Source organism: Emydura macquarii, unplaced genomic scaffold, assembly GCF_026122565.2.
Source record: "Emydura macquarii macquarii isolate MOO-44397 ecotype Brisbane River unplaced genomic scaffold, CSIRO-AGI_Emac_v2 contig_2246, whole genome shotgun sequence".
Classification (NCBI taxonomy): domain Eukaryota; kingdom Metazoa; phylum Chordata; order Testudines; family Chelidae; genus Emydura; species Emydura macquarii.
In genome coordinates, this window is record NW_027132383.1 from 2,028,889 (window position 1) to 2,052,201 (window position 23,313).

At 68.0% G+C, this 23,313-nt stretch overlaps 2 protein-coding genes across 5 annotated transcripts in view; one reads left to right on the plus strand and one right to left on the minus strand.

Moving 5' to 3' along the window:
- CPSF1 (cleavage and polyadenylation specific factor 1) overlaps nucleotides 1–12,558 on the plus strand; it is a 29,625-nt gene extending 17,067 nt beyond the window's left edge. The window contains exons 19-38 of one of the 2 annotated variants that reach the window (XM_067560132.1): nucleotides 61–202; nucleotides 511–689; nucleotides 1,914–2,050; nucleotides 2,582–2,756; nucleotides 3,459–3,665; nucleotides 4,482–4,571; nucleotides 5,033–5,176; nucleotides 5,785–5,937; nucleotides 6,147–6,263; nucleotides 6,662–6,752; nucleotides 7,172–7,256; nucleotides 7,532–7,673; nucleotides 8,178–8,330; nucleotides 8,712–8,888; nucleotides 9,140–9,206; nucleotides 9,531–9,578; nucleotides 10,485–10,640; nucleotides 11,410–11,539; nucleotides 12,076–12,214; nucleotides 12,381–12,558. In XM_067560132.1, the coding sequence (XP_067416233.1) occupies nucleotides 61–202; nucleotides 511–689; nucleotides 1,914–2,050; nucleotides 2,582–2,756; nucleotides 3,459–3,665; nucleotides 4,482–4,571; nucleotides 5,033–5,176; nucleotides 5,785–5,937; nucleotides 6,147–6,263; nucleotides 6,662–6,752; nucleotides 7,172–7,256; nucleotides 7,532–7,673; nucleotides 8,178–8,330; nucleotides 8,712–8,888; nucleotides 9,140–9,206; nucleotides 9,531–9,578; nucleotides 10,485–10,640; nucleotides 11,410–11,539; nucleotides 12,076–12,214; nucleotides 12,381–12,428 (2,580 nt within the window). In that variant the 3' untranslated portion in view covers nucleotides 12,429–12,558. Of the gene's footprint in view, nucleotides 1–60; nucleotides 203–510; nucleotides 690–1,913; nucleotides 2,051–2,581; nucleotides 2,757–3,458; nucleotides 3,666–4,481; nucleotides 4,572–5,032; nucleotides 5,177–5,784; nucleotides 5,938–6,146; nucleotides 6,264–6,661; nucleotides 6,753–7,171; nucleotides 7,257–7,531; nucleotides 7,674–8,177; nucleotides 8,331–8,711; nucleotides 8,889–9,139; nucleotides 9,207–9,530; nucleotides 9,579–10,484; nucleotides 10,641–11,409; nucleotides 11,540–12,075; nucleotides 12,290–12,380 lie in introns of those variants that run through there. The other variant, XM_067560131.1, reaches the window with a different exon arrangement.
- ADCK5 (aarF domain containing kinase 5) lies at nucleotides 11,697–20,281 on the minus strand. Of its 3 annotated transcripts, XM_067560142.1 has the most exons (15): nucleotides 20,205–20,281; nucleotides 17,568–17,668; nucleotides 17,117–17,272; nucleotides 16,894–16,969; nucleotides 16,418–16,618; nucleotides 16,151–16,291; nucleotides 15,495–15,608; nucleotides 15,147–15,278; nucleotides 14,720–14,803; nucleotides 14,154–14,235; nucleotides 13,907–13,985; nucleotides 13,675–13,766; nucleotides 13,338–13,590; nucleotides 13,097–13,213; nucleotides 11,697–12,989 (listed from the first exon to the last, which is right to left on the minus strand). In XM_067560142.1, the coding sequence occupies exons 1-15, from the start codon at nucleotides 20,220–20,222 to the stop codon at nucleotides 12,884–12,886; spliced, it is 1,752 nt and encodes a 583-aa protein (XP_067416243.1). In that variant the 5' UTR covers nucleotides 20,223–20,281; the 3' UTR covers nucleotides 11,697–12,883. The 3 variants fall into 3 exon arrangements, with proteins under 3 accessions (XP_067416243.1, XP_067416242.1, XP_067416244.1); XM_067560141.1 differs by lacking the exons at nucleotides 17,568–17,668; nucleotides 20,205–20,281 and having other exon boundaries at nucleotides 17,117–17,481; XM_067560143.1 differs by lacking the exons at nucleotides 17,568–17,668; nucleotides 20,205–20,281 and having other exon boundaries at nucleotides 16,418–16,613; nucleotides 17,117–17,244.
- Between the last annotated feature and the right edge of the window lie 3,032 nt (nucleotides 20,282–23,313).

A 23,313-nucleotide genomic window follows, 5' to 3' on the forward strand; every position in this document is an offset into this window, starting at 1 on the left:
CCAAGGGGACGGTTTGGCTGGCACTCTGCGCTGACTGCCCTCGGCTCGTGTGCCCCTCAGATCCTGCAGACGGGCCAGGAGATCATGGAGCTGGACACCAGCGGCTTCGCCACGCAGGGGCCCACGGTATTCGCTGGCAACATCGGGGAGAACCGCTACATCGTCCAGGTGTCGCCTCTGGGCATCCGACTGCTGGAAGGAGGTGGGCACCGCCGGGGGGCTGGGGGTCGGGCAGAGCAGCCACGTCTCTCCCTGTCTGCCTCCGTCACCGCGCCGTCACCGAGTAGCTGGGGCCTTCTGTGGCTGGCGCTGGAGGAACTGCTGCATGCTGGGACCATCCCTTGAGATCTGGGGCGGGGCCCCCTCGGTCTGATTGCCCACGTGGGGGGGATGCAGGGCTGGGGGAACCCGTTGCTCTGATCTGAAGGTGGGTGCTGGGTTGTTGGGCTGGGTCTGGGCCTGGTTGCCCTGGGCGTGGCGCTGGCTCAGCTCCGTGGCCCTGTCTTCCAGTGAATCAGCTGCACTTCATCCCCGTGGACCTGGGCTCCCCCATCGTGCACTGCGCCGTGGCCGACCCCTACGTGGTGATCATGAGCGCTGAGGGCCAGGTGACCATGTTCGTGCTGAAGAGTGACACGTACGGGGGCAGGACGCACCGGCTCACCCTGCAGAAGCCCCAGCTGCACCACGTGAGTGTGAGTAGAAGGTGCTGCTGGGATGGGGCGCCCGGCCCTGGGTGGGGGCAGGCTGTCAGGCCCCCGTCCTTGTGTGTGTGTGTGTGTGTGTGTGTGTGTGTGTGAGAGAGTGAGAGTGAGTGAGTGAGTAAAAGGGACGGTGGTGCTGTCTTTCCAGGTGGGGACTGGGCGGCGCTGGAGGGAAAGGTCCTGGCACTGTCGGTCAAGTTGGTTGTGCGTTACATGCCAGGGGGAGAGGTGTCACCCCTGCCCTGCCCCCTGGGCTGCTCACAACCAGCCCGCCAGCCACACGCAGGTTACACTCTGGCTCTCCCCAGCCTGGGCTATGCTGCCGGATGAGCCCAGCACTGCCCCGGTCCCAGATCTTCCCCAGAAATGTATGTCCTGCCTGCCCTGCTCTCTCCTGGAAGGCAGAAATGTTTTCAGTCTGTTACTCCTTCAAGGGAATGATGTGGCCGGTTATTATCTCAAATGGTCGTTCAGCCATTTCAGTTTAAACACTGGATTAGGTACAATAAGTCTGTGAACGACACAGAGATTTTAAGCGAGTGCAATAATGAGGCATAAAAGTCAGGACTGGTTCTGAGGAAATTCAAGGTAAGGTGTTTACTAATGCCTGGCTGAACGAAGGGCCGTGAGCGGACTGGAGCAGTGTCTCTCACCTCCTGCTCCAGCAGGTAACTGAGCAAACCCTCCTCCTGAGTCCAGCGGCGGCTGCTTTTGCCTCTTCAGGTGCAGTGACTGCGATGCGGAGTGGGGGGTTCTTGGGGGTGTTTTCATAGTGTCAGTCCCCCTCTGGAAGCACGTTTCCAGCTGAGAACCAGGAGACGCTGCTCCCTGCCGGCCGTTTCACCTGGTTGAACTTCCGTTGTCTCCCTCCCCGTTTGATGACTGTATTTAAGCGCAAATGAAGCAGCGCACACATTCCTTTGCCTAGGACAGGCCCGTTTGCCGTGCCGTATGGCGCATGTCTTCATAACCCCGTACAGGGGAATCCTGTAACTTCCCAGACAGTGTTGCCACAGGTGTTTCGCCAGGACGATGCTGACCAACAAACTGGGTTTTCAAATGGTAGCTTGCAAGGTATCCCTCGTACAAAGATCATCTCAGTGGTGGGTGGGGTGTGGATACGGGGGTCTGCACACGGGGCTCAGAGGCTGGGCGCAGCCTGGGCGTCTCCTCGCGCTAGGTGGTACCCGCAGACCCTCTCCCTTGCAGCAGTCGAAGGTGATCGCGCTGTGCGTGTACCGGGACGTCAGTGGCATGTTCACCACGGAGAGCAGGACGAGCAGCTCCCGGGACGAGCTCTCCCTCAGGAGTCACTCGGAGGCGGAGACCGTCATCCAGGACATCAGGTGCGAGCAGAGGCTGGGCCGTCGGCGATGGGCAGGTGCATGGAGGGAGGCGCACGCAGCGGGGTGGCTTTAGCGCTGCCTGTCCTGGCCCACCGGCAGCCAAGCCATGCCCAGCGGCCCGTGGCAGGGGAATAGCAGCCCTGTCTTTGCGTGAGCAGCTCGGGGAATGAGGGCGGGTGATCTGTGGGACGGGGAACAGCGGGGGGCTGCCCCCCACCCCGCCAGGCTGCTGCAAAAGCTTCCTTTGCCCCAAAATGATTCGTTTCCAATCCTGATTGCTGGGGGGTTGATCTCTTATTGCCTGACGGTTGCCTGGGGATAAGAGGATAATTCCTAGTAATGTGAGAGCCATCTGCAGTGACCCATACATCTGCGCAGCTGCTCAGGGGTGGGTGCAGGAGCCTCCCCCAGCATGGGCGTGGCCCTGGGCACTTGCCCTGTGTGTGCAGGGAGGGTGGAGCTCAGTGACGGGGCGCCTGGGCCCCCGTAACAGCCTCTCTCTGCTTCCCCCGCCCCGGCCGGCCGGTGCAGTAACACGGTGGACGACGAGGAGGAGATGCTCTACGGGGACTCCAGCTCGCTCTTCAGCCCCACCAAGGAGGAGCCGCGCCGCAGCAGCCTGCCCCTGGCTGACAGGGACCCCCGCCAGTACAAAGTGGAGCCCACGCACTGGTGCGTGCTGGTGCGAGAGAACGGCGCCATGGAGGTGAGGCCTGGTCCAGTCCCTCCCGCAGGAGCCCGGTCTGGCCCCTTGTGAGCTAACGAGGTTCAGCCCGGTCAGGGCTTGGATGCCGGGTTCAGAACTGTGGCTGCAGGGACTGAGGGGGGGGCTTGGTAGGAGGTGCCCTCCCCCGGACCCAGTGCTGACTAATGCCCAGTGGCAGAGAGTCTGTGGGGCGCTGACCCCAGGAGGTGCCGTGCTGCTGTCGGATGAGGTGTGCATTTACTGCCACGGTTGGAAGGCGAGGCCCAGGTGGACGGCTGCTCGGCTCTGACGTCCCACTGCTACTGTGCCTCTTCCGGGGCGTTTCACGGCTGCATGAAATCGCTCTTGCCCCAGGGGGCAGGTGCCCAAAGGGGAGCAGTTAAACCGAGGCAAGGAAGTCACGTTGACCCCACGTGTGCGTAACCTGTGGGACCCATGACCACAAGAGTGAGTCCGAGAGTCTGGAAAGGCTCCTGGCAAAAGTGTTCAGAAAGGCTTCGATGTTCCCATGGCTAATGAGCGTAACAGCGCCTGCCGTCCTACCCCCGGGCGGGAGCCAGGCCCAGAGGCGGGGTTTGGGGGACATTTCTCGGGGCAGCTGGGAGCGGGCTCGGCAGACCCTGCTCTGACGGGGTGGGGATTGCTGCACGGAGCCTCCATGGGCCCTTGCCTGGCTCAGTGTCTGTCTCTCTCTCCCTGCAGATCTATCAGCTGCCGGACTGGCGCCTGGTCTTCCTGGTGAAGAACTTCCCCATGGGCCAGCGGGTGCTGGTGGACAGCTCGTTCGGGCAGCCCGCAGCCCAGGGGGACGCCAAGAAGGAGGAGGTGACGCGGCAGGGGGAGATGCCCCTGGTGAAGGAGGTCCTGCTGGTGGCGCTGGGCAATCGGCAGAGCCGGCCGTACCTGCTGGTGAGCTGGGCTGTGGGTGCTCGCTGCTGCGCTTGGAGCAGCGCCCTTGCCTGAGCAGGTTTCTCTGGTGCTGTGCGCACGTCTCAGGCAGGGGCGGGGTGCAGATGACTGCTTACTGCAGCTGTGGGGAAATCCAGGCAGCATTTCTGAGCTGGAGGGGGCTGGGCTGTAGAGTGGGTCAGGGAAATCCCTGCTAGGTTGAGGACCCAGCACCAGAGGAGGAGTTGGAGCTGGTTGACGACACCAAGAATTCAATGCTAGACGGGCAGACCCCGGATCGGGGACCTCGGCCCATCCCCCTTTGTGGGCGGGTCTGAGTGGTCGTTTACCGCCAGGGCGTTCGCCGCCCCGCGGCTCCTGGCAGCGCACGTGCCGACGTCGCAGCTGAAGCGCAGAGGAGGGGACGGGCTGGGGGTGGCGACCTGGGGACTTCGAACTGCCAGGGCTGTCGCCAGCCAGCGTGAATGTGCTGGGGGGAGCAGCCGGGGGACAGGGCAGATGGAGCAAAGAACACGTAGGCCGGATATTAAGGAAGCGTTCGCTGCACAATCGACCGCCGGCTGGGAGTTGCCTTCCAAGGGCAGCGGTGGGAGCCCCGTCCCTGGGTGTCCGTCTGTGGGGCCCCGCCCTGCCCCGCGGGTAGGACCTGCTGGGTTCGCTCCATCCCTGTGATCGCCGGGTGGGCTTCCTTCCATGGCAGGGCCTCACACTCCTGTCTCTGCCGCAGCTCTGCTGCCTGGAGCTGGGCCTGAGTGTGAGCTGTGGCTCTGGGCCCGGGGGGGGCAGGAGTCTCAGCTCCTCTCGCCTCGTCCGCAGGTTCACGTGGATCAGGAGCTGCTGATTTACGAGGCTTTCAGCCACGACTCCCAGCTGGGCCAGAGTAACCTGAAAGTCCGCTTTAAGAAGGTAACGGGAAGCGTTGGCGACGGCCCACGTGCGACCAAGCCCTGCTTCATAGCCCCCTCGGCCCCAGCGACCCTGCAGCTCCCAGCATGCAGTGCGTTATCCGGACCCGGTGCGAGTTAAAACGCCCCAGCAGCTTGCTGCTTCCTGAGGGCTACGCCGGGGCTTGCCCGTCACACAGCCCTGCTTTGCAGTGCCAGTGCTCCACAGGCAGTTCAGGCTGCCTCCGGTCACTTCCCTGGGGCCAGCGCTGAGCGGGGCTGGGGAGAATTAGGGGCAGTCTGCAGGGCCCTCTGCGCCCAGGGCACTTTTGGGTGACATGCCTGTGGACATGGAAAGGTGGGAACCCTGAGCCATTGTGCGGGTTCCCTGCTCTGTGCTCGCCCCTCCCAGTCTCAGCTGCAGGGCTCGGGTCCAACTGGCGCCCGGCGCTCACGTCTGTGATCATCTCTCCTCCCTGCCAGGTCCCCCACAACATCAACTTCCGGGAGAAGAAGCTGAAGCAGTCCAAAAAGAAATCGGAGAGCGCGGGGGGCGAGGAGTCGGGGGGCGCGCGGGGGCGAGTCGCCCGCTTCCGCTTCTTTGAGGACATCTATGGCTACTCAGGGGTGAGCCCCCCACCACACTGCTGCCGGGACAGACCCGGCTCAGAGCCGCTGCCAAGGCTTGTCCTGGGGGCTGGTGGGGCGGCAGAGTCTCCCTCCGGTTTAGCCCCTCACGGTTCAGATTGGCCTCAGATTACCCACAGGCTCGGCTCAGAGGCCTGGGGCAGCCGCTGGTGCCTGCGGGCTGGCGACAGCAGGAGAGTGCGGGTGTTTCCAGTTGGGCAAGGGGGCAGCCCCACTTGGTCAGGTCCCTGGGGTCAGTGCCAGGGGCACCAGTGGCGGGTGGGCACTGTGCTGCTCTGCCCTGCAGTGTGACACGCCCCAGGCCGTGGCGCTTTGGCTCCTGCACGCGGGAGGTGACTGCAGGATTTCCTGGCGTCCCGCCGCAGGCTGCTATCCTGTTAGAGCCCAGAAGCTAAGCGGGGGCTGGCTAGGCCAGCACGTGGAGGGGAGACCTGGGCAGGGGCAGGGGCTGTGGGTTGGGAGTCAGCCCAGCGCTGTGGCTGGCCTGCTGGCTGCCAGAGAGCCCATGGGGGGAGCCTTGCGTCCGGAGCGCCCTGGCGGCGGGCCCTGGGCTCCCTGCTGTAACCCAGCGCTGTCTCTGCTCCCAGGTGTTCATCTGCGGCCCCTCCCCACACTGGCTGCTGGTGACAGCCCGAGGGGCCCTGCGCCTGCACCCCATGACGATCGACGGCTTGATCGAGTCCTTTGCTCCCTTCCACAACGTCAACTGCCCCAAGGGCTTTCTCTACTTCAACCGGCAGGTACGCGGGGCAGAGCACGGGGCCCACGGGGCGTGGACGGCCGCTGCCTGGGCTCTCTGGAGCTGGGGCACAGAGGGCCTACAGGTCCCAGCATGCACTGCTCCGTCAGGGCATGCGCTAGCCGGCAGCTCTCCTCTGGGGCTGTGAGTGAAGAGGGGGAGGGACTTGTGGGGCTGCACTGAGGCAGGCCTGACGGTGTCTGGTTGCAGGGGGAGCTGCGGATCAGCGTCCTGCCCGCGTACCTGTCCTACGACGCGCCGTGGCCCGTGAGGAAGATCCCACTGCGCTGCACCACGCACTACGTGGCGTATCACGTGGAGTCCAAGGTACCGGGGTTTGCTGGGGGTGGTCCTGCTGCGTGGGAACGGGCAGTGCAGCGGGGGGCTCCCTCCTGGGGCCCAGCGTCCCCCGTTAGCTCAGCACTGCCGGCCCAGGACCCCCCACGGTGCAGGCAGCCAGGGGCCCAGGGACTCCTCCCCCGACCTGGCCAAGGGGCACCTGGTCTTGCAGGACACGTCCCCCCGCAGACCTGCCTGGATCTTTCTGCCTGGCTCTGTTCCGGCCGCCTGTCGCAGCCTGCGTCCCACCAGCGCTGCACGACGCCAGGCAGGGGGGCAGGTGGGCTCCCAGGGAGGAGCGGGTCCCTCCTGCGTCCGCACAGCGTGGCGAGCAGACGGCAGGGAGGTGGTGGAGGGGCCTGTTACCGGCTGCGTGTCTCTGGCAGGTCTACGCCGTGGCCACCAGCATCGTCAACTCCTGCACCCGCATCCCCCGCATGACCGGAGAGGAGAAGGAGTTTGAGAGCATCGAGCGGGGTGAGCAGAGCCCGGCCCCCCGCCTAGCACGTGGCACCCGCGCCGCGGAGGAGGCGTGTGGCAGGGAGTACGCTGGCAGCGGTTCCAGGCTCGGCTCGGGCCGGCGCTCCCTGGCCGGGCGGACCCTGTGACCCGGCTCCTGGCTTCAAGATCAAGAGCCCCTTTGGCACAGGCCCCACTGGGCTGCGTGGGGGGCCTCCCCATTGTGCTGGTGGCTGTGACGGCCCCTCCAGCCTACAGAGCCCTGGGGGGTCCTCGATCAGAACTGAACCCCCCCCGTGGGGCTGGGCTGTGGGTGGGGGGTGCCATCCTGAGCTGGGACACCGTGTGACACTGGAGGGGGCTGCTGGGCCCACGCCGGCCCCTCGCCCTCCCCTGGGGGCCTGCTGGCCACTGGAGCTGTGTTGCTCTCTCCCCAGACGAGCGCTACATCCACCCGCAGCAGGAGGCGTTCTCCATCCAGCTGATCTCCCCGGTGAGCTGGGAGACCATCCCCAACACCCGGTAAGGGCCCCGCGACCGGGGGCAGGCGTTGGGCTCGGGCTGGGCCTGGCACGCCGCCTCTTCTAGGGAGGGTCTGATGGGGCCGGGGGCCCAGCCCTGCGCCGGGAGGCGACAGGACGAGAAGCAGGTGCTGGCCTCCCCGGCAGCAGAGGGGAGATGGTTGGGGCAGGACGCGGCCCCTGAGGGGCGGTGTCTGGGAGGAGGGCCCTGGCTCCGTGGGCCCGATGGGCCAGTTCACGTCCCTGGCCCATGCCTGTCTCCTCCCGCCTGCCCAGCATCGACCTGGAGGAGTGGGAGCACGTGACCTGCATGAAGACGGTGTCGCTGAAGAGCGAGGAGACCGTGTCAGGGCTGAAGGGCTACATCGCCGCCGGCACGTGCCTCATGCAGGGCGAGGAGGTGACCTGCCGCGGCCGGGTGAGTGCGGGGTGGGGGGGCTGGCCTGGCGTCCCCTGGCCTTTCCCTGTCTCTCCCCCCCCTCCACCCAGGGCAATTTCTGCATCTCCTGCCATGCCTCCAGTCACCTGCCTGGTCCCAGCCCGTCCTCCTGGGTCGCACTGCTCCACCTTGCACCTTGGAGGGGGCTGGACCACACTGCCCCTCCCTGGGGAAGCCATGTCTGCACCCAGCCCTCGGCCAGGTCTCCGTGCAGGGGCTGCTGGAGATGCCGCCGGGGGGGCAGGCGTCGCTCCCAGGCCGTCTCCACGGAGCAGGGCTCCATGTGGGGCACGCGCTCTCTCAGCCAGGGGGCCACTGAGCTAGTGTATTCCTGCCGGGCCGGGGGGCGTGGGGGTCGCCTCCCTCACCAAGCCAAGGCCTGCGTGTGGGTCCTGGCGCGGGCGGCCCTGGGCTGGGCTGTCAGGGCAGCCCGGAGGACGCTCTCCCTCGCTCAAAGCCCCCCCGCCCCGCCCGTCTCTGCAGATCCTCATCATGGACATCATCGAGGTGGTGCCGGAGCCGGGGCAGCCGCTCACCAAGAACAAGTTCAAGGTGCTGTACGAGAAGGAGCAGAAGGGCCCGGTGACGGCGCTGTGCCACTGCCACGGCTACCTGGTGTCCGCCATTGGCCAGAAGGTGAGGGCCTCTGGGCCTAGAGGGGGCTGTGTGCCCGGTGCCACGCCATCCCAGCTGGCACCCTAGGGTCCCCGGTTCAGGGGGGGCACCACCAGGAGAGCATAGCCCCGTCTCCTCCAGCTGGTGTTGGGGACCAAGAGCTCTGGGAGGTGGGCTCTGAGCGTCACCCAGGGCCAGCCGGAGACACGATAGGGGTTCGGGGCCTGTCCCCTCTGCGGAGCGCTGGCTCTGATCCAGCCCTGGGACTGGGGCATGGGGTACTCCAGGGCACTGGTTCCAGTCGGGCCCCAGCTCGGGGCTGGCTGTGCCCCCCACTCCTCCCCCCCACGGCGTGCATTCCCTGTCTGTGACCGTGACCCCCGCCCTCTCGCCCTGCTGCAGATCTTCCTGTGGAGTCTGAAGGACAACGACCTGACGGGCATGGCCTTCATCGACACGCAGCTCTACATCCACCAGATGATCAGCGTCAAGAACTTCATCCTGGCCGCCGACGTCATGAAGAGCATCTCGCTGCTGCGCTACCAGGAGGAGAGCAAGACGCTGTCGCTCGTCAGCCGGGTGCGTGCTGGGGGAGGGGCCGGGACTGTCCGTGGGCACCAGGCCACGGCTGGCCATGGCCCGGCCCGTGGGGGAGCAGGTCCCTCCCCCAGGAGCTGGGAGGGTGGACAGGCTCTGCAGGCAGGAAGAGGTTGCCGGGGCCAAGAGCGGGGCTCAGCCTGGCACCTTCCTCACCCTGGGGGGTGCTGGGTCCCTGCCCGCTGCTGCGGCTGCGTGTGCTCCCCACTGATCCCTGCCTCTCCTGCCCCCAGGATGCCAAGCCCTTGGAGGTGTACAGCGTCGACTTCATGGTAGACACCTGCCAGCTGGGCTTCTTGGGTACGTTGTGCTCCTCCTCCATCCCCCATGTGTAGAGTTTGGCCGGGGCGGGCCCACTGCCCGGCGGTGCCGCCTGGTGCTGCGGGGTCAGCAAGGGAGGGAGACCCCCGTGGGCAGCGCCATTCCCGGCTGGATGGGGGTTTGAGGGCAGTGTGCGCCTTGCCGGCAGCTGGGGATCAGGCGGGGGGCTGGCCCAGGGTCGGAACCAGTGCCGGGGGTTGGAGCATGCCGGCCGGGGCAGGGGCTCTAGAGTAGCTCTGTGTTTCCGGCGGGGCTGACGGGTTGCCCGGAGCCACGTTGCTGATCTCTGCTCTCTCCCCGCAGTGTCCGATCGCGACCGTAACCTCATGGTCTATATGTACCTGCCTGAAGGTGAGGCCTTCCGCCGCCTAGCTTCTAACCAGGCCCCTCCTGCGGGGGCAGCGGGAGCCGTGGCTAACTGGCTAGCGCACAGGACGGGGGCTAGTCCCTGCTCGCCCACAGACTCGCTCCCTTCCCCTCTCTGGGCCTCAGTTTCCCCTCTAGTGTGGACACGACACTTGCTTTGGGAGCCCCCCACACACGTGCTGTGGAAGAGCGGAGTCGGTCAGGGCTGTTAGCCGAGACGGGTCCTCTCTGGGTGTTCGAGAGCGCAGGTGGGCGAGGGAACAGCTCTGATCGGACCGGCGTCCGAGCTGCACCGAGCCTTGTCTCTCTGATCAGCCCCCGACACCCTGCCATGCTCCGGGAGTCCCCGCTCCTCGCTTTGACCTGCCAGAACCGGGGCCTGGGCAATGGGGCGGATCACTCCCCATGGCCCCGCTCTCTTCATTCTCTCTGAAGCACCTGGCCCTGGCCGCTGCCGGAAGCCAGGATCCTGGGCGAGATGGGCCGTTGGTCGGAGCCAGTGCGGCCGTTCCACGTCTGGCTCTGCTTCTGGCCTGCTACGGTGCCAGACAATAATACTGTAGGGCTCCGTGTAAACAAAGACCAGCGTGGAACCCACAGGAGCATCTAAAAACCCGCAGCCGCCGGAAGCTGGGCTGTAACTTCCTCGCTGCTGGTGTGCCAGCAGTGGGTGCAGAGGGGGCCCTGGCCCAGAGCCGCGTTGGCAGCTGGCTGGGAGCCGGAGAGCTCTGGCTAGTTCAGCCCCTCTCAGGGGGCAGCCGGTGGAGACTACATCTCCCAGCATGCCATGCACTGCCTCCAGAGTGGAGCATGCTGGGAGCTGTAGTCTCCATTGGCTGCGCCTCTGTTTGCCCCCTGCCCTGATGGAGTTGCTCCTTCTCCTCCTCTCAGCCAAGGAGAGCTTTGGGGGGATGCGGCTGCTCCGCCGGGCCGACTTCCACGTGGGCGCCCACGTCAACACCTTCTGGAGGACGCCCTGCCGCTGGGCCACCGACGGCGTCACCAAGAAGTCCATCGCCTGGGAGAACAAGCACATCACCTGGTTCGGTAAGAGGCAGCGCCGCGCTGGCTCAGGGAGCAGCCGGGACGGACCCGCTTGTGCTGGGGGCTGTAAAACGCAGACGGGCCCTGGGCCGAGCAGCCTGAGCCGGGGGGGTAGAAGGGGGCAGATAAGGGTGAGACTCCCCTGCGCCTCTGCCCTCAGAGCGGGGCTGAGCGCCGCCCAGCTGGGTGGGGGGAGACGTGGGCGGCCCAGGTCGGCGGAGGGTGGTGGAGGTGGGTGGGAGAAGCACGTGCTCAGTGCCGGGAAGCGGAGCTGCCGTGCGGGGACAGCGGGTGTGATGGCCAAGGAGCAGGAGGGCTGAGTTGGGCAGGGAGCAGGGCAGGGAGCCAGGCCGGGGCGTGGAGCTTGGGCGGTGGATTTGGACACGGCGGTATGGGGCTCGGGGAGGGAGGGTCAGGACCGTGGGGCTGGGGCCTGCCTGGAGCCGAGGGAAGCCTAGGATGCTACGCAGCAGCTGGCTGCAGGCAGGAGGGGCGCAGGTCGCCCATGTGCTCCCGTGCCCCTAGAGAGGCCTGCTGTGGGGCCAGCAGGCAGGGGAGGGGCTGGAGCTGCTGGCCTTGCTCCAGGCTGCAGCTCCCTGGGGGCCTCTCTGGGGAGGCCGGAGGAGCAGCCATGAGCCCGTGCTCTGCTCAGGGCTGGCCCGGCCGGCGCTTGTGTCCGTTCCGTTACCCTGGGCTGGCTGCTGCCCCAGCTGAGGTCAGGGAGCCTCTCCTGCCATGGGGCGCCCTGCGCTGAGCCGTCTCTTCTCCCCAGCCACGCTGGACGGCGGCATCGGCCTCCTCTTACCCATGCAAGAGAAGACGTACCGGCGCCTCCTGATGCTGCAGAACGCGCTCACCACCATGCTATCGCACCATGCCGGCCTCAACCCCCGCGCCTTCAGGTAGCCCCCCACCTGCCCCGCTCCCCCACACCGAGAGCCATGGGCCCTTCCCACAGATGGAGTTTGCCCTGCTGCCCTTGGCCAGACAGCCCCTCCCCTCCTGTTGTGCACCTGCTTGCTGCTCTCCACCCCAGAGGTGGCTGCATCTGTGGGATCCTTCAGGGAAGATGGTGTTTAGCCTGTCTGACCCTGGCTGGGTGGGAGATCTGCGGCTGGGTGCCAGGACCCCGTCCCCTCTGCCAGGGGAGCTGCTGCACTCAGCCCTGGTGCCCCCCAGCTATACAGCAAGGGGGGATGGGCCTCCACAGAAGCAGGCTGTGGGGCTCGGCCGGGGTAGGAGACGGGGCCCCCAGCACGCACCTGCCATCCCAACAGCCTCCGCCAAGGTCAGGGAGCTCCCCCAGCTGCTCCCTGCGAGGGGCGTGTGGGGCTCGCCCGCGGTGCCTTTCCCCGGGCCCCGAGAACGCTGGCCGTGCACCAGGCTGGGGCGTGCCCCGGCTGGCTCCCCAGGGCTGGCAGCTGCTCCTCTCACGCAGGATGCTGCACGTGGACCGCCGCACCCTGCAGAACGCCGTCCGCAACATCCTGGACGGGGAGCTGCTCAACCGCTACCTCTACCTGAGCGCCATGGAGCGCACCGAGCTGGCCAAGAAGATTGGCACCACGCCGGACATTGTGAGTAGGGCCCCGGCCCATCCCCTCTCCTGGGGGGCACAGCCCCCTCGCTCTGACGGCTGGGGGGGCCCGTAAAGCCAAGGCAGCCATCCCCTCACCCTCTGCACCCGCTCAGTAACCTGGGGGCGAGGCCCTGCCCCTGACCTGCCTGCTTCTTTCCCCGCAGATCCTGGAGGACTTGTTGGAAATTGACCGCGTCACGGCTCACTTCTAATGGCCTGGGGGGGGCCCCGCAGGGCCAGCGCCTGCCCCCGCTGTTGTAAATTCACTGGAGTCCGGGCGAGGAGGGCCCGGCTCAGCTTTGTATGAACTGGGAAGGGTTTGTAAAGAAAAGGCAGAACAGACTCGTGGCTGTGGCGTGTTTGCTGGGGGAGGGGGTTGGTGCTAATGGGGCAGCGGGTGTGGAGTGAGAAGTTGGCCCTCCAGGCTGCGCCGGGGCAGCGGGCAGGCCATGGCTGCTTGGGGAGCCTTTCTGGAGGAGCGGTGCCCCCCGGTACAGACAGCCTCCGTGGAGCACAGCGTCCTAGCTCCTTCCCCCCCGGCCGCACCACTGATCACCCGCTGCAGGGCACCCGCAGGAGTTTTATTCGTGCACGCTCAGGATCTGGGCCGTAGCCCCAGGGAACGCTGCGGGGTCGCTGCCCCGGGGCGTCCAAGCCGCCGTCTCCGCTAGGCCTGGAGGTACTGGTAGATCTGTTCGCTGTCGTGGAGGAAGCCCATGTAGGCGAGGAAGCGGAAGAGGGAGGCCATCAGCCTCATGGAGAAGGTCTCCTGCCTGGGGAGGAAGCGGGAGCCGTATGGAGCGCGCGCCAGCAGCTGCAGGGCCCCGCCTGCCCCCTGCTTCCAGCCCAGGTGCCCGCAGCTCCCGGCGCTGCCCCCTACCTGAGCGCGATCTCGAACTTGAGGCTCTCCCACTGCACCCGGAACCAGCAGTAGAGGCTGCTGCGGCGGAGACCTGAGGCTTTGTGACCTGCCAGCCTGCTCCAGCTCTTCACGGCACTGCGGGGACAGAGCTGCGGCTCAGGCCCTGGGCTTCCCCCGGGGCCCGGAACATGCCCCTCAGGGCACAGCCCCCCCCCCCCGGGAGAGCCACTCGCCACAGCCTGCTGGGCTCCCCGCTCACCTCTTGGCCATGAGGAAGTAGCGGTCGACCGGGGCGCCCAGCGTGATGTTGATGCTGCGCACGGTGTTGATGTTGCGGAAGACGAGCAGCATGGGCCGGGGCAGGTCCTTGAGCACCTGCATGATGCGATCGAAGTGGTGCCGGGCCATGTCCTGCATGTAGCGCGTCTCCTCCCGCGTCAGGATGTTGGAGAGCTTCAGCTGCCCCATGTGGATGGGCCTCTGCATCAGGATCTCACAGAAGAGGAAGTAATCTGGGGCGAGGACAGGCCCGGCTGTCAGGGGGGGGCCCGAGCCGTTCGCTGCCCCCACCAACGACCCAGCCCCCCCCCACTCACCTTTCACACCCAGCTCGGCCGCCCCGACTCGCATGGCTGCGTCATCCCGCAGGACGATGGCTCGCCACAGCTTGCACAGTGCTATCCGGTCCCTGCCACAGCGAGAGGGGCCGCGTCAGCTGCCAGCTGCTCTGCCCCGCGCCGGGCCAGCCCGCCCCAGGGGGCGGCCACCTCTGGGCCCTAAAGCGCTAGTCCCCTGGGGCTGGTCTGCCCCCGGCCCCCCAGTCCCTACCTCTCACTGAGGAACTCGTACAGGCCGTGATCCAGCAGCACCAGCTGGGCCTTCCCGTCGGGGCCCCTCCGCACCAGCACTGCAACACAGAGCGGGTCACTGCGGGGCGCCCCCCAGCCCTGCCCTCCTCGACCCCAGGTACCAAACCCGCCTCCCCCCAGGCCCAGCTCCCCTCATCACTATGGGCAGGGCAAGGGAGCCTGGGCCAGCCCCCCCACCGGGTCCCAGCCTGGGCTCCCCCCCGTACCGTTCCCAGGGTGCGGGTCCGCGTGGATGAAGCCCGTGTAGAAGATCTGCTCAGCAAACAACCGGATCAGCTTGGCTGCCGTCTGCAAGAGGGCAAGAAGGGGGGGCTGCAGACGGGCCAGGCCAGAGCCGCCTGCCAGCCAAGGGCAGGCGGGCCCAGGGCATCGGGTCCCATTGCAGGGGCCTGAGCTAGCTGAGTGGAAGTCTCCCCGTGAGGGCTGTGTCCCCAGGCCGGGCAGGGTAACGCTGGGGCTACGTTTACAGGGAAGGCCCCCAGCCAGCAGCGTGACTGCTATTCTCCAGTGCTCGTGGCAGAGAAGTGCTTTGCCTGCCACTGATTGCAACTGCCTCTGGGGTGGAACGTGGCAGCCGATTCCCAACCCGCAGGAACGCTACGACAGGCCCTAAGCCCAGCAGCAGGTTCACCAAATCCAGGGGCGCTCTGCCCATGGCCCGGGGAGCTGGGCACAGCCCCGCACGCGTCGGGCTCCCCCAGCCTGGGCAGAGTTGCCGGCCGCCCCGCTGCCTCGGCTTCCCCCTTGGCCGAACAGCCAGCGACTCGCTCACATCCTGCAGGCTCAGGCCCTGCGCCCGAATGCTCTCCACGTTGTTGATTTTGCAGCCTTCACAGTAATCCGCCGTCAGGACTCGCTGTGGGGACAGACACGGGTTGGGTCCTTCTCCAAGGCGGGGCCACGCTCGTTTATGGGGCGGGGAGGTCTCCTGTGCTTCCCCCCCCCCCCCCCCACGGCTAGTAATGGTCTCCATGGAGCCCACATCTGTGGTGGCAAGGTGACCCCCCCCCCCCATTCCTGCCAGGGCGGGGTGCTAAATCCACATGGGCACAAGAGGGGAGCTGCCTGCCCAGCTGCCCCAGAACCAGCCCAGCACCTTAGGCTACCGGGGGGTGTCCCACCCTCTGGCTGCTGGAGATGTGGCCAGGGGAGCCCCCCAGGGCAGCACCCCCAGGGGCAGGGCTGGCCCCTGTCCCCACCTTGCTGCACTTGTCCCAGTGGATCTTGGGCACGACGACGTAGGGCAGGTGGCGCAGGTCCCGGGCGCAGCGCTCCGCGTTCCGGCCTTCGTTCTCGAAGTCCAGCTCCTGGGCCAGCGTCCCCTTCAGGTCCTGCGGGGAAGGAGGGCAGGGCAGGCGGTGGCACGGCCAGGGCCCCTTCCAGCTGGAGCCTTCACCCGCCCCGCAGCACAGGGACGCCCACGGTCCCGATTCCCACCCTCCACTGGGGCACGGAGCCCCCCCCTTGGCTCAGCGCCTCGTCCTCCCTGCGCAGAGCCCGAGGGGCCGTGGCCTGCCCAGCGCCGGGGACGCAGCGGAGGCCGGTACCTGCAGGACCCAGCTGAACCCGAAGCTGGGGTGCATGAACTCCACGATGCGGAGCAGCAGCTCCAGCGTGCGGATGTCCCCGTCGAAGCGGTCGCGCAGGTCGATGTACTGCACCTGGGGAGGGCGGAGACGGGGCGTGCTGGGAGCCCGCAGAGACCCCCCAACCTCCCCGGTTGGGGAGGGACGCGGGCTGGAGACTACACCTCCCAGAATGCAGTTCACCGGCCTCGGGGTTGTTCACCCCCCCACCCCATGCTGCCACAGCCCTGGGGTGGGCAGGGCCCAGACCCACAAGTATCCGCGTCTGCAGCAGGGAGAGGCTCCCGCTGGGGGTTGGGGCTGCTCCGGGCACTGTGCCCCCTGCCTGGGACAGAGCCTCCGTGTCCCTCCCGGCCCCAGGGTGCCAGCTGTCCTGCGTCCTGCCGGCCCCCCTCCCCTGCACCCACCCAGGGTGGGGGTCTCTGCTCGGGGCGCTTGGCTCAGCTCCAAGACTCTGCCCCCCGTGGAGCTCTGGGGCAGAAAGCAGCTGCACCTCGGCCCCTCTGGCTCCAGGGCCCCGGCCCGGCTGTGCTGAGCGGGGCCCCGGCTGGAGCCTGCCCCACCAAGGGAGGTCGGCGTCGCTGCCCCCGCCCCGCCAGCCCTTGGGGCTCACGCACCTTCACGGCCACGGGGGTGCCGTCCTGGAGCTTGGCCTTGTGCACCTGGGCCAGGCTGGCCGCGGCCACGGCCTGGTAGTCGAACTTCTGGAAGAGCTGGTCGGCCGTGAGCTGGAAATCCTCCAGGAACAGCTCGTCCACCTGGGGCAGGAGACAGGGCGGGCGGGCCGGCCGTCAGGGAGCTGCTCCCCCCAAACGCCCTCCAGCCCTGCCCTGGGGCGAGGGTGGTGCCCGAGGAGCCGGCTGCCCCCCGCCCCCGGCGCTCACCTCCTTGGAGCCGCGGGTCAGGGCCTGGTCCTCCAGCACGCGCAGGGTGCGGATGTACTCGGGCGGCAGCAGGTGGTTGAAGGCGCACAGGCCCTGGCCCAGCTTGACGTAGACGCCCCCGTTGAGGATGGCCCCCTGCACCAGGCTGTCGGCCGCCCGCTGGTGGCAGGCGGAGGTCACGGCCGCGTACTCCGGGCTGTTCTGACGACAGGGACCGGGGCGGGGAGCGGCCGTCAGCACCGGGGCAAGGAGGGGCGACACGAACCCACCAGCCGGGGCCTGCGTCCTGCACGGCCAGGGAGACGGGACCCGGCAGCACGACACCGGCTGGCGAGGGCCCCCCACCAGGCAACCTCTGCGCCCTCTGCTACACCGACCGCGCCCATCCCCGTGGCCTCGGGGCTCCCAGCGCGTGACCCGTCCAGCTGGGCCTGGCGCTGGGTCCCAGCCACACAGCCGCGCCGCGGGCGACTCACCTCGTCCTGGCCCCGCAGCTGCACATGGGTCGTCCACCAGTAATCCAGCGAGATGCCCAGGCCCAGGCGCAGACACCTGCAAAGGCAGGGCAGGGCGGCTCAGCGGGGCTCTGGGGGGCAGGGCCACGCCTCGCCGGGGAGCACCCAGAGCCTGAGGCCAGGAGGGAACCCCGGAGTCCTGGAGCAGCCCCATGCAGGGGGAGGGGATCTGGCCGGTACCCACCTTCCGAAGCGCCTGACGCCTTCCACCAGCAGCCGCGTCCTCCTCCGCTCCTGGGCGTCGGCCAGGCCGTAGCGGGTCAGGGCCGCCAGGGGCAGCCCCAGCCCCGCCGCCAGCAGCGCCTTCCTCAGCCGCCCCCAGCGCCACAGCTGGCCCCAGCTGGGGGGACACGGGCACAGCGGTGAGAGCCCCCCCCGGGCAGGCCCGGGCCCCACCCTCTCCAACCAGGCAAGCGTGAACCCCAGGCGCCCGCTGGCAGAGGGGCAGGGCGGAGGTGCCAGAGCTGGCAGGCAGCTGCAGACAGGCCCCGTGGGGGGCCGGGCGGGGGGCGTTTCCATCGCACCCCAAAGGGGTAACCAGGGAAGAAATCCCTAGTGCCCGGCCCCGGGGAAGGGGACGGTCTGGGGGACTCCAGGCCCCGGGCACGGCTTCCCGCCCCCGGGCGCAGACTCACGGCGGCAGCGAAGGGCCGGACTCCTGGCTGAAGTGCAGAGCCGGCAGCTGGTCCGGGCGCCGCCTGCGCAGCAGGAGGGAGTGAAAGCGGCAGAGCTGCACCTGGGGGGCCGAGGCGCGAAGATCAGCGGGGCCCGGGCGGCGCGGACGAGGAGGGGCCGGCCCGTGTGTGCCGCCTGCGGGACTCACTGCCACCGCGCGGCACGGAGCCGCCAGGGCCCGGGACATCGGCCTCTGCGGGAAGCCTTCCCGGAGCAGAACCGCAGAGCCTGCCCCGTTTCCTCCATTGCTCCCAGGTTAATACCAGGACTCCTGGGTCCCGCTCCCCGCTCCGCCACACCTTGGCTGGGTCCCTCGCGCCCCACCCTTCTGTGCCTCAGTTTCCCCACCTCCCTGGCAACAGTGACCGCCTGGGCCGTGCTGAACGCAGCAGGCACCGCGGGGGACGGAAAGCCCTGGGAGCCCCTCGGGGGCCGGGATCGCCTCTGGGGGCCTGGCAGGCGCAGACCGCGGCTGTCACCGCCCACGTGCACAGGCAGCTCTGGCTGCGAGTCACCCGTGTGAGTGCATGGGGGGGGGGATGTAGGCCTGTCCCCCGCCCACACGCCAGCCTCCCTCCTGAGGCCCCCCCTGCAGAATCCCAGCCCTCTGCAAATGCAGCTGCAGGGTGCACGATGGGCCGGGCCAGGCCAGGGCCGCGGCCCGGCTGCAGGCCGCCCAGGAAGCTGGCTGCACAGGGCCCGGCCCCCCCGAGGATCGCAGACAGCTGCCCCCCCCGGCACTCACTGGCACGGAAGGCGCAGGGGCGGCCCAATCTCGCCGCCTCTCCCACCACGCACAGCTGCAGCCGGCCAGTTGCCTGGTTGCCCCGCCGGCCGCATTCACAGCCACACGCCACCCCAGGCCAGCCCGCCGGCGGGCAGCGGCTCCGAACGGGCCTTCTCTCCGCTGCGGGGTCGGGGGGGCTGCTACGGCCCAGGGCAGCCGGGCTAGGCCGCCCCGTCCCTGTCCCGGCTTTCCCGGCCGCCGAGCCGGGCTTTGCGCGGGAGACGTGCCGCGGGTGAACGGAACGGGGGGGAGAGCTCGATCCGCTCGGCCAGCGTCGCCTCCACAGACGCGCGCTGGGTTAATGCCACGAGCAGAACGCCCGCTGGCGGGGGGACGCCGGCCGTGCACCTCTGGGCCGGCTAGCTGCTGCTTTTTAGTCCGTGGAGGGGTCCCGTTTATGGATCTTTAGGGCAACCTGAAGGGGGCCGAGAGCCACCAAGTCCCCTTAAACCATTCTGACTGCGAGCGGGTTGGGTCCTGCCCCTGGCGGGGGGGAGGGTGTTGACCCCAGGGGAGGTGGGTGATGCTGGCCGGAGGAGGGGTGGCTGGTCCTGCCCCCAGGGTGGGTGATGCTGAGAGCTGGGACGGTCGAGTCCCATCCGGGCTGGGCTCTGGCCACAGTGTCACATGACGTAGGCTGGCAGGGCAGGACAGGCCCGGTCCCAAAAGAGCCTGTGGGCGAAAGAAGCTTCGCCCCGGGGCAGGCCCTCACCCGGCTCCACCACCCTGCCGGCTCCCTGCCTGCGCAGCCGGCGCCCCAGTCCCCCCGGGCGCTCTCCGGGAGCCCCTGGCAGGGGGGCGCTGGCTCCTCTTTCCCCATTTCCAGCCTCCAGCCGGATGGACAAGCCGTCCTTGAGGGCGGGAACGTGGAAGGCCAGGGAGGGGGCGTTTCAAGGCTGCCGCAGCCCGTCTCCCCCGGCACGGACCCCCCGGCTGTCCTTGGCGAATCGGCCGCCTGGGGTTTTTCCAGCGCCAGACGCGCTCGGCGGGTGGGTGCCTGGCCAGGCGGCCCCCCACGGCCCGGGCGCCCAGCGGTGCTGCCTGAGGCCTGGAGCAGGCCGGGCCGGGGCTATGCTGACCCGGCGAGCAGCCCCCAGCCACGCCAGGCGGCCACCAGGACTGGCTGCCACGTGCCAGCACCGTGGTCAAAGCCAGGCGGGAGCAGGGCGCGGCTGACAGCAGCTGGGCTCCACTGGCCACGCTCCAGGGCCAGCGCTCGGGGCACCGAGGGCGGCTACGCCAGCCCTTCCGGGGGGGGGGGGACGATAGAGGGGGGAGACGGGGTCGGGGGGGGGGGGGGGAAGGGGGATATACCGTAAGGTACAGAATAACTGGCACTCCAGAAGCACCGGAGTGGTGGTGGGTTTGCTACCGTAATGCACATAATACCGAGCACTGAGGAAGCACGGGGGGGGGGGGGGGGGGGGCTACCGTAATGCACATAATACCCAGCACCGAGGAAGCACGGGGGGGGCCGCTACCGTAATGCACATAATACCGAGCACTGAGGAAACACGGGGGGAGAGGGGGCTACCGTAATGCACATAATACCGAGCACTGCGGAAACACGGGGGAGCTACCGTAATGCACATAATACCGAGCACTGCGGAAACACGGGGAGGGGGGGGCTACCGTAATGCACATAATAACAGCACCGAGGGCGGAGGGAGCCGCCATCCCCGGCCCCGGCCCCACCGAGAGCCGCCCTGTGCCCCGGCCATCCCCGCCCCGCAGCCAGGTGGGTGCGGGCCCCGGGGGGCCGGTCCCGGCAGCCCCACCGGCCGGGCGTGGGGCCCGCAGTTCTCCTCACCGTCCGCAGAAGCTCCATGACCGCCGCCTGTCACCGACCGCCAGCGCCGCGGGCAGGACGGCGCCGGACCTCCAGAACCACGCCCCGCCCCCTCCCTCGCCCGCCCCTTGATTGGCCCGCCCGCCCCCAGGCCCCGCCCCCTCGCTCCCGCGCGCGCCCCCGATTGGCCCGTCCGGATAGTGGCTCTCTCCTGCCCCGCGCTGACGGGGCCACGCGGCTCTAGGCCCCGCCCCCTTGCTCCCACCGCGCCCGCTGATTGGTCCACAGATTCAGTCGCGTCGGTGGGCAGAATGGGCGGTGCCCTGAGATGGTCCCGCCCCTGGATGGGGGGGGGGGGAGCTGGGACCCACGTGGGTGGGTCAGGATCAGCTCGGGCCAGGCTGATCCGCGCCCATCCCCGGGCTGTCTGACCCCGCCCCCACCCCTTGTGGCCGGGAGTTCCGCAGGGCCGGCGCTGCTTGCAGAGGCGGGGCCCATCTGGGGCTCAACACGGCCCCCTCAGCCCCGCTCCCCGGCAGGCGCTGGTCAGAGGGCTGCGAGGGCCGCGTGGGGGCCGTGCTGTGCCCCGAGCTGAGCTCCGCAGGCAGCGCTCAGCGCAGCCAGGCCCCCGGGCTTGACTCCTGCAGCAGTGAGTTCCGCAGCCTGGGAAATAGCAGCCGCCTGCCCCCGCCAGCCTCCCCGTCGCAGAGCCCGTCTCAGCCGGATTGTCTCCCTGGGCCGTGGCTGCTGCCGGCGGTCGGGGTCCAGGGACAGACAATTTCTTGGGTTACCAGGGCCAGTCCCCTGCTGGGGCTTTGAGTACCAGGAGCAGACCGTGGTGCAGGGCTCGTGCCGGGAAAGGAGCAGTGGGCGATGCTCTCACGGTGACCGGTGCTGCTGAGCCGACAGGCTGCCGCGGGAGATCTGTCAGGGTGGGCGGCCTTGTCTCCGGAGGCAGTGGATTGCAGTAATTCAGCCTGGAGGCTGGGAGCTCAGTCCCGGGAAGTCCTGACCAGACAAGGACTGGGGGTGGATAATCAGCTGAACATGCACTTCCAGGGTGACGCCGTGGCCCAGAGGGCTAATGGATCCTTCGGTTACAAACAGGGGCGTCCCGCGTTATTTCACCTCTGCGACCGCTGCTGGCATCCTGGCTCCAGGTCTGGTGCCCAGCAGGGTTTTGGTCCATTGGGGAGGGGTCAGAGAAGAGCCGCGAGCGCGATTGAAGGGGTAGAAGATGCGGCTTGTAGCGAGCGACTCCCGGCACTCGGGCTGTTTCGCTGAGCGAAGAGCCGGTCGCGGGGTGATTGGGTCACAGTCTGGAAGGATCTGCACGAGGAAGAGATACTGAGCTCAGACAAAGGCCTGACACCGTCCGAGGCTGGAAGCTGACGCTAGACAGATTCAGACAGGTAATAAGGTGTAACATTTTAATAGCGAGGGGAATTAACGCTTGGAATGATTTCCCAAGGGTGGGGGTGGATTCTCCATCCCTGGCAGAGTTTAGATCCAGGCGGGCTGGTTTTCTAACAGCTCTGCTCTGGGAATGATCTGGGGGCAGGTCTCTGGCCTGTGTTCCGGTGATCACACTGGCTCTGTCTGGCCTTGGGGTCTGGCCAAGTCCGTGGGTGTGTCTGCACGACGCGCGGAGGGGTGATTGCTGCAGGCGCCGAGAGGAAGCAGTTCCCTCGTATTCCCAGAGCACTGCAGTCACGGTCCCCTATGCAAGACGGGGCAGGAAGCTGCTTGCCTGAGCACACCCGGCGCAGTGTGGTCTGCCGGGGGTTCTCTTGCTGGTGGCCGCACTGGCAATTGTTCCTAATACGCTCAGTTAACGTTAGGAAAATCAAAGGAACGTGGACAGCGACATGTGCCAGTGACCCCCCTGTGTCTGCCTCGGGGTCCGCACCCTCCCTGCCAGCCACTGGCTGCCCACCAGTGCCTGGGGTGACGTCCCCTGGAGCTGCAGCCTCGGCAGAGGGTGACAGGAGCCGGCTGGTGTCGTTGCTGTCGATTGTCGGCCGTGTGTGCATGCTCCCTGTGTGTGCAGTGTCCCGGCCTGGGCGCAGGTAACCCAGGCACCGCGCCGCGACCGAGCCATTCGACACGTGCACAGACCCGCTGAGCAACGAAGGCGCCCGGCCAGGTGTCTTGCCAAACGAGCGCAGCAGAAAAACGCCTCCGACGTGCTACAAGTTTTCTTAGCACTGTGCGCCCCCGACAGCGGTGCTGGCCCCGGAGACGGCGGGACTGTCCGCTACCCACTCGGCCGGACAAAGCTGCTTCCTCCGAGACCCTCTTTTACACATCGCTGCAAAAAAACACGTCTGACCCCTCGGACGGGTGGCGCTGGCACCTCCTGACGTGGGCAGGTGCCACCCAGCCCCTTGTCAAACATCTCTATTCCTCGTGTTAACACGCCGTGTCTGTCCCTTCCAGAGCCATCGGCAGGGGCCGGCGGGCCTGTGTTATCTCGGGGTATTCGCATGGCCTGGGACCTTTCTGGAACGTGCCTGTGTCCAGCGTGTCTCTGGAAGGGGTGTTTGTTACACCCGCTCGGTCCTTGCCCGTCACGGCCTGGCTTCTTCAGAGGTGACCAGTATTTTAGCTCAGGCCCTGTGCCAGGCCTGCCATGCCAGCCCCCGTGTCTCAGGCTCACACACCCCAGGACAGGGGCTCGCCACATGCGCCAGTCACCCGACCACTGGCCCAGTTCCAGGGTTTGTGGGGTGCTCCGGGGCACCGGGCCCGGTGGGGGGGTGTCTGGCCCACAGGACGGCAGGGCTGGGTCCGACCTGTGGGACCGTGGCTGGGGACGCCGTGGGGCCCGTGGCAGGGACAAGTGCCACAGCCCGTTGGCCCTGTCCTGAGCCGATTCCTGCCACGGAGGTGAAAGTCCCCTCCCCCCCTTGGCGCTGCAGGGCCTGCCTGGGCTGGCATTGGGACCGGCCGCGGGCAGAGGGTGCTGAGCGAGCCGAGTCATTCTCCCGACCTTGCTTGGCCCAGGGGCGCCCGGTGGACATGAGTGATGGGCTGCAGTGCAGGCTCTCCAGGGGCAGCCACCCCAGCCGCGCGGCTGCACCTCTCTCCCCTCCTGCCCCGCCTGACGGCCCTGCCACCCAGCCTCCCA

Excerpts from the sequence above, each read along its gene's own strand:
- ADCK5 (XM_067560141.1), bottom strand. The coding sequence starts at position 17,451 with ATGGAAACGCCCCCCGCCCGGCCCCCCACGGGGCCTGTCTGCAGCTGC. Across the intron at positions 15,279-15,494 it reads GGTTCAGCTGGGTCCTGCAG|GACCTGAAGGGGACGCTGGC; the intron begins GTACCGGCCTCC and ends CCTTCCCCGCAG. Across the intron at positions 13,767-13,906 it reads TACGAGTTCCTCAGTGAGAG|GGACCGGATAGCACTGTGCA; the intron begins GTAGGGACTGGG and ends TCGCTGTGGCAG.